The sequence below is a fragment of the Rhincodon typus genome, chromosome 29, assembly GCF_021869965.1.
Source record: "Rhincodon typus isolate 14 chromosome 29, sRhiTyp1.1, whole genome shotgun sequence".
Classification (NCBI taxonomy): Eukaryota; Metazoa; Chordata; class Chondrichthyes; order Orectolobiformes; family Rhincodontidae; genus Rhincodon; species Rhincodon typus.
This window is the reverse complement of record NC_063360.1, coordinates 22,624,177-22,642,240: the sequence shown is the minus strand read 5'-3', so window position 1 is coordinate 22,642,240 and position 18,064 is coordinate 22,624,177. Positions and strand designations below refer to the sequence as shown.

At 36.1% G+C, this 18,064-nt stretch overlaps 1 protein-coding gene across 2 annotated transcripts in view; it reads right to left on the bottom strand.

Moving 5' to 3' along the window:
- Positions 1 to 5,396: 5,396 nt before the first annotated feature.
- The window catches only part of LOC109935170 (AN1-type zinc finger protein 5-like), a 32,204-nt gene continuing 19,536 nt past the window's right edge, over positions 5,397 to 18,064 (bottom strand). For both annotated transcript variants that reach the window (XM_020533842.2, XM_020533841.2), the window contains exons 3-6: positions 16,568 to 16,688; positions 15,461 to 15,561; positions 14,390 to 14,506; positions 5,397 to 12,188 (exon numbers count right to left, since the gene is read on the bottom strand). In XM_020533842.2, coding sequence (XP_020389431.1) covers positions 12,040 to 12,188; positions 14,390 to 14,506; positions 15,461 to 15,561; positions 16,568 to 16,688 — 488 coding nt within the window. In that variant the 3' untranslated portion in view covers positions 5,397 to 12,039. The remainder of the gene's footprint in view (positions 12,189 to 14,389; positions 14,507 to 15,460; positions 15,562 to 16,567; positions 16,689 to 18,064) is intronic.

The following is an 18,064-nucleotide window of genomic DNA, read 5'->3' as shown; positions in this document are numbered from 1 at the left end:
CAATCTAGCAATGTTTGGTGAACCTGTAAAGTGTATACTCTGGCGTTGTAACAGAGAACACCTCAAACAGGTTTTAAGCAATTCCTGCACTCCTTCAACCACTGATACCTTATAACAAAACATTTAAAAATAAAATTAACCACCTTCCATACATTTACTGTCAACTGTGGTCTGTGTAAAATTACCTCTTTACAAAGGCAAAGCCAGACTGGAAAAGTGGTCATCTTATGTTGCTAAGTGGACACACAGATACAAAACCCTCCTCATTTTGACATTTGTTGAATACTTTTGGTTAATGACTCCTAATTGAGTTTGTGCCCCTAACTGAAATCAGAAAATCTCAGGAAGAACTTGAGCAGAATGGAGGCAATTATGGGCTGATTAGACACATATGGCTCCATACAAGACATAGGCTAGCTGAACATCTGAAGTATAGGGCACTCACTAAACAGGGCAAACTATTTCTGGGGTTTGGTGGTAATGGGGGTTTTGTCTTATAGGCAAGGGTTCAATTTTCCAGTAGATTTTCTCACACTTTATGGTAACTGTGTGTTTTCATTCTTCACTTCCCAGCTCTTACCCAAACCGTTTTGCTATTTATTCAACATTTGACAGCTACTTGGCTTGCCTTCTTGACAATGAAGGTCAATTATCTCAAGGTCAGAGAAGAAAAGAAAAAAAAATGACTAGCTTTCTTTGCTAATTTTGTTTTACAAAAAAAAAAAAACTGCAATTTATTGGTTTATCACAGAATTGTGACATCCGAAATGCTGTTTTGTCGATTCCATCCTTGCACCAGGAATATTTTTCCTCTTGTCTGATGACTCTAGTTTCACTATAAAGTTTACAGCATGATGGAAGCATTCAAAAATATTACATGGTTGCCACCTTTGAATACCATCAAGATTTAATTCAGTACTCAGCTGAAAGGGGCCACCAAGTAAGATCTAAATTATATGTACTAAACAGAATTTGGTACATTTCATCAGTATGATTTTCCTCATCATTCAACTTGCATATTGTAACATGATTTAAGTTTCTTTGCTTCTCAAAATGCTTTGAAAACCATCAGTGTGATTTAGAATGAGAGCTGCCCATCCCCACAGCCACAAAATCTGTAGTCTAAATCTTCAAATGCTACTTTAGCAATAACGTTTTAAATCAGGCAGAATTTTAGATTTAAGCTATTCATTTTTATTCAGAAAAGAAACTAAGAAAGAAATTGACAACAGCATCTGCAATTTCTATTCTTTGCACATAATAGAATATTAATTCCCAATACAATGTATATCTTCTGCAAGACTCGAGCAAATGGTGTTGTCAGCAAATTCATTTTATATTTAGAACTTTAAAATTCTTATGCAAATTCAAATGTGTAGTTGTGCTATTTTGCAATATCAAAACTTTAATTATCTTCTCTCCCCGGTGATACCAAATTTGAACAATGATGCCAGTCTCTAGTACTACTCCCGAATGGTAAGGTCAACTCGTGTAGGAATCGAACACAGGTTGTTGGCAACACAATGCAGTTCAAAATAGGCAGTGGACTCAGCCAACCAACCCTCAATTCATTACTAGTGCAGCTGAGCGCAAGGGTGCATGAAGCATAAGAACATAAGAACTAGGAGCAGGAGTAGGCCATCTGGCCCCTCGAGCTTGCCCCGCCATTTAATAAGATCATGGCTGATCTTTGAGACTCAGCTCCACTTACCCACCCACTCACCATAACCCTTAATTCCTTTACTGTTCAAAAATTTATCTAGCCTTGCCTTAAAACCATTCAGCGAGGTAGCTTCAACCGCTTCACTGGGCAGGGAATGCCACAGATTCACAACTCTTTGGGTGAAGAAGTTCCTCCTGACCTCAGTCCTACATCTGCTTCTCTTTGTTTTGAGGCGATGCCCTCTAGTCCTAGTTTCACCTGCTAGCGGAAACAACCTCCCTGCCTCCACCTTACCTATTCCCTTCATAATCTTATATGTTTCTATAAGATCTCCCCTCATTCTTCTGAATTCCAATGAGTATAAGCCCAGTCTACTCAGTCTCTCCTCATAATCCAACCCTGTCAACTCTGGAATCAACAGGTGTTAAGAGGTGTTTCGTGCAGCTGAACAAAGTTAGAGTTCAGAAAACACAGCAGTACAGGCTAGATGAAGCTAATCGCCTGTGAAAAGTTGAAGTTTTGCCTAAGAGTAAGTGTTGGAGTGCAGTTTCCAGAACACTTGGAGAGCAAAGTCCAAATTGGGAGAGTAAACTACCTAAATATGAGCAATTATTCAGATGGTCAATGAAGAAACAGCTTTTGAGGGAGCTTGAAAGCTAGGTCTTCAATATTGAATTGGAATCCCTTGTAGAATTTTAATTAGATTTTGAAAGCCATGGAATCTTGTGGCTTTATTCTCTTAAGTGTCTTGAATCTCACCTTGTCAACTTTTTAAAAAGGTTGACTACCCCTAGCCAGATCTCAACATAGATTTAGTGATCTAATCCAGGATCAGAGCACATTCAAGTACCAATCCTTTCAGACCTATATATTTACATAAAATCAAATTTTCACATTAGAATACCCAAGGTCCTTGTCAATTTGGTTTCCAAATTAATAGCTTTAGCAAACGTGATTTAAAAAAAAGACAAATTTGGACAATATAAAAAGGATGTTACGGCATTTGTGCTTAAAAAGCAATGTCTTGTACACTAAAACACAATTATGCAATTAAACTCCTTTTATCCAGCTACAGCAAGCAAGATAATCAAACATTCTAAGCATTCAGGCTGTTTAGTGAAACGTGCCATGTGAAAATAACAGGCAAATTGGGAGGTGCCTCAAATCACATAAAACCGCCCTTACGATAGAGAAGTGAAGTGGAGTCAGGTCAGGAACAGGGAAGTCTAGTACATCAGCCATGACTTTATATATGCATTCAAGACTAATTTTATGTTCCCAGTTAATTTATCCACTTATCCAGTAACATCAAATTGTTACTGAAGCAATTGTATCAGTTAAAATACATCTCAAAGCACGCTTGCTATTAGGTTCAGCAAGTCTGATTTTGTTAATACTCCCATCCCTTTCCTGATAACATCCTTACACTAAGGAATTGAAAAGGAATGAGGCTGTGGATGGACAGGGTAGTAAAAAAAAGGAAACAAAATCCACAGCTCTCATAGGTTCAGAATCCAAATCTGCAAGCAGGGAGTGAGAAGTGAAAAGTCTAAAAGAGGTAAACTGGGGAAAGAGCAACAAATAAATAAGAAACAAAAAGTGGTACAGAAGGTAGCTATTTGGCCCATCATATTTGCATCAGATGACAAACACGATTTTGGGCAAAAACAATATCAGTGAAAATCAATTCATAACCAAACATTCAAAAGGACTTTATTTTAAATCAAAATCTTTGTGATATCAAATGGGAACTGTTGGAAAAAGAAACAAACTAAGAAATGCAAAGTCATAGCTCTGTTCTACTAGCCGGACCTTGTCCAGTATTTTGTTTAAACCTGGAGAATGTACTCCTCCTGACTGACTGCCAACCTTTACTATAACAGTCTCTATCACAAGCAAAGCACTTTTGTAACTTCCTTGTTTTCCTCATCTCCCAATGAACTCATCCAATCTACTCCACTTCCTTCTACAAAAATATCCAAGTCACTTACAAAGTCACTTTCAGTTGGTGCTGTTTGCCACAATGGTCTTATAGTTACCAATTTATCCTTGCCCTCTCCAATTCGTCTACATGCTGTCTCCATAGCATCAATGAAAACAGACTGCAAATGTACACTGATGAAATGTCTCTACTTCAGTGCCATCTTTCAACCCTACCACTGCAGCCGAATCGTTATGATGCTCATCCAATGTCCAGTTTTGGATAAGCAGGGATTTCTTCCTAATATTTACTTCGAAGGATGAAACCGTCAATTTCAGTTCCCTACTGTTATCAACCTTGACATGCCTTTGAACTTTCCATTCACTCCTTCCGTCATTATCTACTTCCACTTTTAAGAGTACCAGATTCTTCCCCACCTCAACCTATCTGCTTCTGAAAGCATCATCCACCTCAGGGCTCAACTATTTCAATGCTTTCATGGTTGGCCTACCATCTCAGATGTTTGTTCAAAAGAAGTGTTACCTGTACCCTGACTCACCAAATTCTGATTACTGTCTTATATTTGTCCAGTCCAACAATACTAGATTTCAAACTTCAAAACCTGGTGTTATCATTCTTAGTCCCATCACTAACATCCTGCAGCCCTCAAAACAACTTTTTGATGATCCAATTCTGACCTGCTGGGGACGCACAATTTCCTTAAATCATAGTAGCTGAGCATTTCAATATCTAGAATTTCTAACCTGAGCCTCCTTTTAAACCTACTTCTTGGTTAAGTTTTTGCTCATCAGTGCCAAAATCTTACATTGTTTGAAGCCAAATTTTGCTTCATAAACATGCATGTGCAATGCTCTTAAGTTTTATAATGATAGAAGAATAATTTAAATAAAAAGGTTTACTCTTATTGAATCACTGAAGTCCCGACATTACTTGTACACAAACTCAAGTTTGTTGCTAAACTGTGCAGTCATTGAAGACTGTTACCCATCTGGGAACTTGGAGGTAAAAGTGGTACTGTACTTTTTAGCAAGCCAATTGAAAGCTGAATGCAATGTTCTAGCAGGCATGACCAACAACTGAGCAAGGATATTCATCAACAGCTGTGAAGTAGATAGAATTCTAAAGCTGCATAACAAAATTTTTTACATCAATGAAGCACTTCATTGAGTCAGAGTGCAAGGTATTATTGGAAGTATACTTAATTGACCAAGCCACTGTTGAAATCAAGTTGGATTTATGTAGGTATTTTGCCAACATCCACAGTCTATTAGAGGAACCTTCACGCTTGCTGCTAAAAATGGTAGTCATCAAATCAGGTCTGCTTAAAATCAATGTGGAGCCAAAACGTTTATGGCGAATGTGTCAAGTCCTTGTACAAATAACTTTGAACACTGAAATCACTAATTCTCAAAAATAATTCCCAAAACTCAAGTGGGAAATGCAATACTTAAATGTACCACGTTCTACTTATAGGTCAGTAAGCAGTTTGTGTTACCAAGATCACACTCCTGTCCAATAACCTTTGGTTTCAGTTACACCAATGGTAAAGGTCATTCATTTTGTATGTAAATAATTAAAAAGCGAACTTTGACAATTCACTCTCCTCCCTTAGATCAGACCTAAGGTTTTCTGGGAATATTTGATAATAGCATTGAATAGATTGAACCTTTAGATGTTCAAGATGTTATGAACCATTTTATTACTTTAATTATATGGCCATTAACAACTGAAAACTAACTAGTTGCAATTTTCTTGCAGACAAATGGGGAAATAAAGGAACTATACATAGTGTTCATAACTGTACAATAGTTTATTTACACATTACAACATTTCCAAACACAAGCTGAAACATATGTATTACTTGAATATAATAAAAGTGTGCTCTGTACAAATTCAAAATCCTAGAGTTAGTGACAATTAATGTACAATAAATGCAATATACTGTAAAATAACTAAAGTAAATGCAGTGCATGCAGCAAGTAAAACCAGAAGCTTGTTGAAAATAGTACTTTAAAAACAGGGTACTCATGAAATAAGTTCTTTTATTTAAAACTATCCATGTTGCTTAGTTTTCAGCTGGCAAACAAAATATGTAGTGATATTTTGCCACAGCCAGACATCACCAACCAGCTTTTGCAGAAGGAGTGCCACATTTTCATCAATAAATATACAGATCCATTTCCACGTTCAAAATGGTCATGGAAGCTTGGTTCCATTTTGAACATTTATTCATGTGACTCATCACAAAACAAAAACTACTCTTCACAAAAAAAAACAACTTGCCTCAGATTCTGTGACTGGGGATCTAACTAGCCAACATGCAGTGTGCCTCTACAGCATTAATATTCCTATCAAGTAGCCAAGTACAGAAAATCAACTTGCTTTTCACCCAAGCCCTTCTGAATAAATATGAAGTACAGAGGAAAATCGAATTAGGCAAGTTCTTAACAGCACTGAACATGCCACAACTATTTCAGTTGCTAAATTTGCCACATTTTATCACAGCAAAGGGGAACGCTAGTTGAATTCAGTGCTGTCTCCAAGCCAAGCTAAGTGAACTCACGAAATGTCCGGACTTCACTACTAATCAGTTTGAATTTGTCAACATAGAAAAGCAGTAGGTATCTCTTCCAGCACTGTCAATCTAAACATGGAAAAGATTCTACTAAGACAATTTGAACTTCAGCCTTTGAAGATTCTTAGGCATGTACTCACATCAATTCATTTTCACTAATTTTTTTCTTTCCTACCGTGAAGCAGCTGCAATTAAGTTCCACTCAGAATCTAGCCCATCAAAAGATCATACAGACTCATCGACGTTCGAACTTGAAAAATACAAGGAACTGAAATAAAAATCTGTGCAGATGAGTGTTAAAAAAATGCTGCACCTCAAATATACATGAAAACTACTGTCAATGTTAACACATGCCTCAAGTTATATACTAAGCAATATGGATAGCACTTTTATAGGTAAAATTAACCACACTACAATTAATGCAGCATGTACATAAATCAGGGATTTCAGAAAAGCCAAAAAATGTTTCAACAATTCGTAAAACCTCAATTAACCCCAAGAGTATTTTGGTAACTATGCATAACACAAGTTTCAATTTACAATATGTAAATTTCACATTCTGAACAGGTGTCTGATGGACAGGTATGTGCTTGTTATGTCCCTTACTCAAAATAACTAGAATTTTAAAAGAGAATCTGAAACGTAACCATGTTAATGTGTTTGACAAGATTCTTTAAAAAAATTTAAATGCAAGGGCACTGCATTTTGAGTAAGTACTTGCACAGATGCTTGGCAAAACAGCACCTCTCTGAATTTCAAACTCAACAATTAGATAACCAAGTATTTCACAGTTTCAACTCATTGCATGAATCGGCAGTATGGAACAGTTTAGTAAACTAGGGTAAGATCTCACTATATTGCCAGTATCTATCATTAATAACAGTTTTAGTTACTGGAAAATAAAATTTAATACAAGTCTCAAATTCAGCAATTGAATCTTTAAATGAATAAAATTCCATCTTCATGTCAGGCAAAGACAGGTGGCCCATTTCACTTTGCATTTAAATGTAAAATACTAACAGCTGCAGGTTTTCACTTTTTCTAAGCAACTCCAAAAAACATTTACAATATAGCTTAATATACATTGCTCAGAATTCAATTACATGCACGGGGGCAAGCTCATTTACCAAAAACTATTCTTAATCTAATAAGCACCAGTAAGCAAATTAATAATGCAAGTGTATGAAAAGTTCAGCAACTTTTGCAATTTCAAAAAAGAAGATTGTCAAAAAATTGGCTCCTTTGCTGACCTAACTGCATAATTATGTTACTTAAGAGTGCATTGTAGAAATCTGTGTATGGAAAGACAGCTATAAAAAAAGCTTCTTTTAATTGAATACACATCATTCCACTATAACATCATAAAATCCATTATTCAGAAAGCTTCATCAGCTCCAAATTAATGGCCATTTCCAGACAGCTGAAGGAGTGACATTACTGAATGTCCTGTGGCAGCAGGTGTATGGCCAGAAGAGAAAAGAGGAGAGGGAGAAGAGAAGACAAGTTGGAGATGGAGAAGGGGGAAATAAAACAGTGGCAGATTGTTAATCATGTTGGTGGGGGGAATTTGTTAAAAAAGCTTTCCAAAAGCGGAGCTAAAAAAAAAAACCCCAACAGTGGAGAGAAGTTTTTTCCCCCCCCCCCCTCAAATGAATGTGGATTCTTTTGGAGTCTTTTAGGTGATGGTATGATTGCATTAGGTCAAAAGACTGAAAAAGCATGTTATAGAAATATCGGTGAAGAGAAACAACGAGGATTATATATCTGAAAACTATAATTCATAATTTGCAAGTGAATTCCATATCATATTCTGATATTAAAACATCCAGCATATAAAACATTATACCACACTAAGTAATTTTCAATGAGGAGAAAAGGGCACATATTAATATTTTTTAAAAAAGATACAGACCAACAAAAATGACGTTCATAATGACATTTTAGCAATTCCTGATACTGACAGCTTGCTGAACTTTTATACATTGCCGTATTATATTTAATTGCTAATAGCACTAATTTAACAAGAACAAAGTCAGGGAGATAGGCCTTTTCAAACTGAGAAGTTTATGGAGCTGGCCAACACTTGTGACCCCAGAAAAACTCATTCATTCCAAACCCATTCCAGGACTGGAGCACAATTTAGGCCGACACTGCAAGGGAATGCAGCACTGTTGGAGAAAATATCTTTAAAGGAGATCATGAACTGCAACTCCAAATGCTAGTCTCCAGTTCAAGCAGACATTAAAAATCCTATCCACATTTTGAAGACAACCAGGAAGCTCTTTCCATCTTCTGGTCAATATTCCACTTAAAATCACCTCTGCCTCAAAACAAAACGGTTATTCATCCATCTGCTGTTTGTGAGCATCTTCTTTCTGGAAAGTTGCTAGTAAGCAAGATAATCACTTCAAATGTATTTTATTGCACGTAACGCACTTCAGGATGTTCAAGAGCCACAGTAAAAGGTGCCATGTACAGTCTTGGATTCAATTGAACTTAGTTAGTTCACACTGTAACTGTGCTGAACAAAACCTCTGTGCAGTTTTATTAAGATGCTTTCTTCATATTACTGGAAAATACATTTTTCAAAGAAAACAAAAACTTTAAGTTAATAGGATCAGACTTAAATTAGAAGTCTCATTTTCATCATTGGTGCCACAATTAAACAAGAATTGTGAATTAACTGACTGGTACTTTGATTGGCTAAGATTCCTTTCAAAATTAATCTGGTTTGCATATGCAACATTCATTTTGTGGATGGACAACATCTTCAGAAGTTCAGAGAGGACATATATAACAAAGTTGCTTGATAACACTAAGTCCAATTAGGTATTGGAAATGAGAAAGCAGTACAAGAAAAACAAAATACTCAAAAAATGTGATTAACAAGTGAGTGTCTATTACTTCTGTTCACAATCACAATGCACGTGAAACACCCAAAAATAAGTGGGCTCAGAATTTATAAATTATACAGTACAAAGAAAATTTGTTTAATCAGCTTTTAAAAGCTTGTAAAAAGATTACTTCAAGACAGACAACCTCTTACATTGAAGCAAATTCGCGGATTTAAAACGAACGTTTCATAATAAAACATGGTGGCTGGTTTGTATTCTTTAATTCTCTGTAGAGTTGGCTTGGTATGATACTGCCACCATCCAAAAAAATGAATATTCTTTTGCAAAATATTACATCTTCATAATTCTTTTACAAATGCAAGATGCATTTTTAAAATTTGGAGGTACAACATACTTGTATGCAATTCCCAACAAGTATAACTCTATTGCAAGGTGCACTAGTAGTAAGTGTCAACAATGGTGCACTGGGGTTGCTTTTAAAACACTTAACCCCATCACACCAAAAATGTGCACAACTAAAATTAGGTCACAAAGTTTTGTAGGAGTATCTTGGATTGCTGGAGACAAAACCAAAAATGGACCAAATAAAGGTTGACAAAGAAACTGGTGTCCAAAGTGATCCCCTCAAGTTTATATATCACCAGAACCTAAAATTGGGATGCAAGGTGACATTTTACAGCAATTCCATGAGACTGAAAAGTTGCAGCTGGGAAAAGGGGAGGTGCAATACTGATCTGATTTAATGCATTCCTATAATACTGTAAATACATTTAACATTAACCAACTTTGTTAAGAAGCTGCTTTTTATTGGTTGCATTTGGCAGTTTAAAATAAGTCATTTTGATTGGAGTACATATTTCAATTGCATAGGAGCTATAGTTTGTTTTCAAAAATTAAGTGTCTCACCTACTTAATATTGCTGGTGTGTATTAGAATACAGCAGATTTAGATTTGCATTCTTCCCTTATGCATTGAGAATCCAGCACAAAGGCCAACAAAATGTAAAGTCATTTTATGCATTTGATTCAATAAAATTGAAGTTAGTTGTAAGACTGGTGAAGGAGGGAATCTGACCAAACCACAAAAACTTTTGCAATTTGCTATAACATGGATTTTGTGCAGCTTAAAACAGAAGTATATTCTATTTAATTGCCCCATAATCCGAATTTGGATAGAAAGATATTTATAACTTACCAATATGACCATCCATTTTGCTTGGAGGTTCTGGCCACACAATAAAAGTTCTGGGTTGCTTTGACCTTTATGATATCCAGCTAACCATCATGATACCTTGGATTATAACAATTATGGCCATTTCACAAGAATGTACTTCCATTTTAAGCAAACAATGAATTTGACAAATCATTCTCAATGGGATTACAAGAGATCAGATTTTGACACACAAAGTTGGAGGTTGGGTCAGCATTTCAACTCAATTCCCCCATAATTTCATATATCCAGATGAGCAAGCGACAGCTGATACAATGCTAACAGATCAGTCTCTTGGTTTGGTGCAATACACAGTGAAAGGCTACAACTGGAGCATGTGCACGACATGTGGTCAAAACTTCAGAAATCCAGAGCTAAACTAACATAACTAAAAACACAATTCAAGCAAACTACAATATATTATCATTTATATCATACTTTCATTAAAAAGGAGAAAGGCAGAAAATAATGGAGGGAAAAAAGCACACAACTAGCACCCAAAGCACTCAGTCATCAATACATGTCTTCCACCACATCCCTTACCCATTTACAAGTTTAAACTGTACATTGTTACAAAGTGAATAACTATCAAAGCAGAAATAGCTACTAAAAGAAAAGAAAACTGGTAAAAGACTGCAACACTGCAATTTATTTGCACGTAGCTCAGCTTGAAGTGTGCAGTGAACCGGACCACACCCGAACCAGTGTCACATCTCATTAGAGGCAGAATCACTTTTTCTTGCTCTGATTTTGGCTCAATTTAAAATAAATCTGGCTCCAATAGAACTAATGTTATTCATTCAAAATTCATTAAAGGCCATTTCGATAATACTGAAAAGGTCAAACTTTTCAGGCCTGGGTAGTTTTTTTCCTGTCATTTTAAAGCCATCGTGTGGAGATTTCCACACATGTTTATATTAAAAAGGTAGTTTGTGTTGTGTTGATATAATCTATCACAGTAAACCCAGGACACAGCAAACTAACCAAAAAGAGATACTGTCCCTCTGACTTGTCTGGGTAATGACCCCTTTGGCTAACTTCCTGCTTGCCCTAAATACCCATAAAAAAATACCTTTTTAGAAATTGTGTTATGAATAGCATTTCTATACTTACCTAAGTGAATGCACCTTTATTTGACCTAAAAGCAGCCATGATACACAGGACAGTGTATGATATTTGCAATTTTTAGATTTTAAAATTAACAGAGGTAAATGAAATCAGTTTATTGGATTGATTTCAATATCTTCTCTTGTGTACCATGGTAGCTTCTAAGTCCATCATTCATTCTCAAGCGTATTGCACAACTCCAGATGCGTGCAACATATCGATAATTACCTGAGGGGAAAAGAGGTACATATCACCTAGATCAAACACACAGAACAAGTTCACAGCTCATTAAAAAAAGGAGTATGCCAATGAGGTCATTACTCAAGTTTCTGTAAAGGGGCATAGGTACCTACAGGCACATAAATGGGTACACTGGCCTGGTTCCCTGCAGACTTGATCTCAGTAGATTACTAAGACAGAAGGCACAGTCAAAAGGCCACTGCTGAGAAAGGAATGCTCATATGGTACAGTTCACCTTGTTCCTTTGCTGGTTAAGTTTCTATGCTTGATAATACAGTTTTCTTCATTGTACCACAAAGCAAATTTCCATCAGCAGCAAGCCATTGACTAGACCATCTGCCAATCTCATGCCTATTTGTTTGCACAGAAACAGGTTTTGTCTTAAGCCGGGCTCTTCAAGATACCATGTTGGATTTTCCCACTGAAAGTCTTGCTACAATATAGCAGTTCATAATTTCTGAATTTTTTCAGCAACCACAATGGGATTCTCTTTCCTGATCTTCTCTGCTGCTTCAGCCTTGTAATCATAAGGACAGTTGTGTTTATCAGAGTAGCGGTGAAGTCCACAGAAAAGATTTCCACAACGACAATCAAATCCTGTTGGGACAGATGTAGGGACAACCCTTTTAGAAAAAAGCAGCAACTTGGTCTTCAGTTTAGCAGTTAGTACTATTATCTGGCACACAATGGGAGGTGAGATACAAAAACACCTGCTTACTGGAGAAACGAGTTAAAGACTACACTATTGGATGTCTGAACTGAAAAGTTGGTTGTAGCAGCTGAGCTTACTGGTCAGCAAAATGGAAGGAAAAACTTCAAGATTTGAAATTTCTCATGTAGATATTGAAGTTCAAAGTTGTACAATAATAGTTTGAATATTCATCTAACTTGTACTAGTCGGGGTGTTCCTAGACCCTGTTAGCAAGCACAGGAAACACTTATTTTGAAAATATAAGTAAACTTACATTCCACATTCATTAGATTGGGCTGGTTTATTTCAGGAACATGGTCAGCATGGAGGAGTTGAACCAAAGGGTCTGTTTCCATGCTGTATGACTAAGTCAATAAATGCTTGTTTATGGAATAGCAATGGTGTCTTCCTTAACATAGCAAATTGCTCTATGAAAAGAAAAGTTCAGAATGGCATGGCTAAACAAAAGCTTTTAGTAAAAAAGATCAGCTTTTAAAAAAAGGCTTCAAGTGGACCAGAACACAATCACTGCAGAATTACACAATTGTTATGGTGCAAATGGAGGCTGTTTGGTCCATTGTGCCTGCAATCCAGTTCTATTACCTACCGGCAATCTCCTGCCTTTTCCTCATATCCCTGCATACCATTTCTATTCAAATAGGCAGCCCTGAATGCTATTTACAAACACTTCTCAATTTGAACCTAGAATTCTCTCAATCCTCCAGGATCCTTGAAATAGCCAAAAAGAACAAGTACTGATTTTATGAATTCAGTACCATCTCCTTTGTACTTGTAGAACAAGATTGAGTATCACACTTTATCAATTGCCTTTTAAGGTCAGGCATATTGGCTGCAAGGCTGAAAAAAAACCTTAAGTACATGTTATTCCGATTTACAGCAGTCTTAATTCTTTCCAGAGGAAATTTTGCGACAATGCACAAAGAGAAGTATGGATAGACACATGCAGTTTCTTACTTTAGGACTGAACAATTATTAAATGCTTTTGCAGTAGCAGAAACAAGCAAACACCAGTCACCCAGAAAAAAAAAAGGCAATGTTATTCCTCTACTCATACCAGAAATATCTTAAAAACTGGGGGGAAAATGTTTCCAGTATTATAGTGTACTCAAACAATAAAATTTCTTTTTATATTACACGGAGGACTTGGGTTGAAATTAAGCTATACCCTGGGCTAGAAATTATTTCAGCAGGGGCTATTTTAAGAAATATTTATTTAAAGGCAGGTCTATTATAGACAAATTTACTAGACCAAAAATGTTTTATTTATTTTCATGGGATATGGATTTTCACTAACAAGGCTAGCATTTGCTAGCTACACCTAATCGTCTGTATATTAAGTGGCTTGCTCTGCTTTGTTGTGGATCTAGATTCATGGCTAGTTAGATAAGCGTGGCAGATTTCCTTTCATGAAAGGACAACGAACCAGCTAAGTTTTTAATGACAATTGACAATAGTTTCTTGGTCACAACTACAGACTACTTTCATATTCCACGATTTATTACTCAAATTCAAATGCCACTAGGTGCTGGAATGGTATTTTAACTCCACTTGATATGGGTTCAAAAGGCTGGAGTCAAAAATGGGAGAAAAAAATCTGGGTGTGAGTGGATTCAATTAAATTATTTAAACACAGCCTGAAAAGAAGGAATATACACAGAAATAATGACTTATTTTCATAGGATGAAACATTTTGCAAGGATGCATCTTGTATGAAAATTTCTAATGTTGACACCAGCATGGACACAGAGTCAGGGTTGTACAGCATGGAAACAGACCCTTTGGTCCAATTCGTCGATGCCAACCAGATATCCTAAATTAATCTAGTCCCATTTGTCAGCATTATCTTTTTGTTCTCTGAATACTGGTACAGAAAATGCTCCAATGCAATGCAGAAATACACCTGCATGTTAACTAAATGGCATCCCTACTTGAGGCACCTTACGCAGGAAACAAAGACAGCTACAGATTAAAAAACTTGGTGCAAAGTCTCGGCCTTTTTCAGTACAAGGAATTGTTTTGCACCTACATTTAGAAAGTATTTATCTTCTGTTAACTCCTACTCAACTTCAAATGACAGTATCCTTACCAGTTAATCCAACCTTCTTCCTGCAGGTGAAGCATCTATTCTTTTTGGGTTTTGACTTTTCTAAAACCTTCTCTTCTCCTTCTGTGGAACTTTCTGTTGGTTCCACATTCACAGAAGCTGGAAATACAATATCCAATAGAATAGGTTTGTTCCTGTGATGAATGCTTGCAGAATAATTACAAGAGATTCAGGAGAAAAAAATGAAATACAAGTTCTGACAACTGGATTTTTTATTTTCACTGTTTGGTTATATAAAGAAAAAACAACTTACTTCATACTGGTTGTTTAGATTCAGGAAGCTCAGTGTGCAAAGATTAGTTCCATAAACCAGCAATGCATTTGCAGAAAAAGGTCACACAGAATGAACTGCACACTTCCAGAATAAGATCTACAGTATAAAATCAGCTTTAGCTGCTGAAATATTTAAAAATAACACTATTGCTTACTAAAATAACACCAGCACTAAAGGGTTAAATTTCAAGGACATTGCATAGACTGCACTTTTCTTGTCTCGAATACAGAAAATTAATAGATGATACAATTTAGACGTTTCAGATGATCAAAGAGTTGATAAAAAGAATCTTCCAGCAACTTCTGTTTTTGTTCTTGATAGAGAGAAATTCTAGTGGAGATGTTGAAAATCAGGGGGCATGAAGCTGAAATGAGACTTCGACCACTCAGGAGTGATCTCAGGACATGCCCTTTCACAGAAAGGTAACTGAAAATATCGAACATTCTCCCTCTCAACTCAACTGGGAATTTGAAAAACTGCATTAGTAGGTTCTTTGTTCTCGAAAGGCTAGTAAAAGTGATAGAACCAAAGTGAGAAAGTTGAATTCAAGTACGGAGTACTATTAAATTCTGTCATTTTGAACACCATAACCAGATTAGATGATTATTTCCCAACTTACTGAATCTTTTGCACAAATACTGATCTTTTAAAGAAAAAAATCAATCTAAGTACACCCACCCATGCTTATCTATGCTTCTCAATACTGGTCATTTATTCTTTCCCTGCTCATTCATACTGAGAGCTGCCAGGTGATTCTATCTTGGAGGACAAAAACCAACCTGATCCTGTAACAACTTCAGCTTTTAGAGTGCCCTCAGTCTCGTTGCTCGATTCATCTTGAGAGATGCTCATTGCAGTCATCTGCTGTGTTACTGGAGTGCTAGGAGAGGATTATAAACATTTTGTTTTATAAATATGTCATCAAGAGTACGTACACTATATATTAACATACCTACAGATCGTAAGTAATGACCTTTTCTTTTACTCCTTCCTAGAATATGGACATCACTAGCAAGGCCCCAATGGTCCTTGAATGTATCATCTTGCTAGGTCATTTTAGAGGACAATAAAGTATCAACCACATAACTGTGGATTTTAAGTTACTTGGAAGGACACCAGACGAGGTAAGAATGAGATTTCATTTCCTGAAGATCATTGGTGAAGCAGATGGGTTTTTAACAATTATAGTTTTGCAATTGCCATTATTAAAGATAGCTTTCAATTCGATTTTATTAACATAAAATAACCTGGTTGCCAGCGTGAAATTTCAAACAGCGGCTCCAGAGCACTGGCCTGGGCCTGTAGATTATCGGTCTAGTGACATTACTACTAAGTTACCATCTTCCCTAATACTATCCAACATTACAGGCATTTCATGAAAATCCTCAAACATGAGATTAAATTACTCCCACTTATCCTTCAGATTTTCAAGTATATATTTTTAAAAAAAAAAATATAAGTTTTCTTATAAAATACACCAGGAACAATGAAAGAGCCGGAATGTAAATATAAGCACACCCAGGAAAAGTATGCAAAGGAAAGCTTGAAACCTGATCCATTCATTCAATAACTGCATTAGACGAAACTTTAACCAGCACATAACTGACCCATGCCAAACAGAAGAACCATGGTTGGTTCACAGCCAGTATGGAGATACAGCCTAGAACTCTGTAGCCAGTTAAAATAAGCAGCTATAGTTCATGCTGAGAGACAGGAAATCTAAGCTATCAGGTGCTGTAAGATAACTGCAAAATCATATTCCAGTACCACTAAGTATCTTCAGGCAGGGAACACAGAACTGGAGTGATTAGAAAATAAAACTTCTAGAACTGTCACATTCTTGTTCCAACACAATCCAATTCTATCTTCATAAATGGTAGACATACCTAGTTTTGGCAGATGTAGTATTCACAGAGGCTTCTGTAGACATTTCAGGGTTTCCTTCTGTGCACTGGACAGGGATGGACTCTGTACTTGAACTGTTGTTACTACTGACCACACTAGCTGCTGTTGGGCAAAAGAATTAATGCAAACTCATTCAAAACTCAGGTGCACAGAAAATTTCTGAAATAATTCTGCTACAGCATTTAATTATTTTTAAGACGTAATATTGAGATTTGAGATTTAAGTACTAATTGTTACATTGCAGTTTATACAAAATTTTCTTTTTGGTCAATTCTCATTTGAATTTTTTTTTTTTTTTTTTAAAAAGTGCAACTTGAACAGAACTTGAACCAGAATTTAAGAAACATGATGAAATGGTCAAAAAAAACGCATTACATTTACATATGTATCTTACAATTGCTTATGCATAAGCAATTCTACATACTGAAGGGATACAAAAACAATTTCTGAATTTCTATTATTACACCCTGGCAAACCTACACTACAGTTTAACGTAGCTTTCTCTTCTCTGCCAACATACTAACTGTATAAGTGAAAATTATCAAAAACTCTTACATCTTAATGTTTAATGTTTGAAACAGTTTCTTTCAATGTAATGAATTCATCCAGCAAGATAGCAGTTGCACAAGCTAGAATGATCCCAATTTGACTAACAACAGGTGCCAAGTTAAAAGTGGTAATATTAACGATGCGACAGTTGGGATTGGTTCCTCTGGACAAAATGAGGAGAAAAAATGTAGCCATGATGATTTCTGGTCAATATCTTGCAATCTCTGCTGAAAATGCCACATGCATGCATATCGGGGCAAAGACAGGATTTGATACTGCCAAGATACTTGCACATCTTTCTTCCCTTTATAAGCAGTCAGAACACAAACACAATCTTACCCAGTGTCACCATTTTCAGAAAGAAATAAAAGAAAAATGACAAGAAAAAAATGCATTAACAGAGAATGGTCTTATGAAGTAGAGTTCCTCAATGTACATGCATGTCACAGCCTTTAAGTGCAACACTGAAACCCACTTATCAGGAAATGCAAAGATAGAACCAAAATCTAGTTAATCATGAGGAAGAAAGATATGGCCAAAATATACCAAAGTTGCAGAGATAGATATAAATTCCTGATTAACCAGTCTATTACTTGTGCACCTTAATATTAATCTGCAATAGGACTATGTTATTCAAGAAGTGGATGGGGGCAATATCCAGGATGCTGTTTATGGGCCTAAGCTGTTTTATGGCTTTTTGTTGTGCAGCCTACAAAGCTAGTGTTAACTCCTTTCTACCACGTGTGCAAATGGACTCAACTTCATAGTTCTTTAACCATCTCAAGGCCGATCAAAAACAGAGTTAGTTTCTTGCTCATACGATAAACTGAAATAAGCTTGCTGCAATCATGCAATCCTAAGAATCTTTTTATTATTAATCTGGACATCACAACTATTTAGGTTCAATAAATAAAACGATGAATTATATA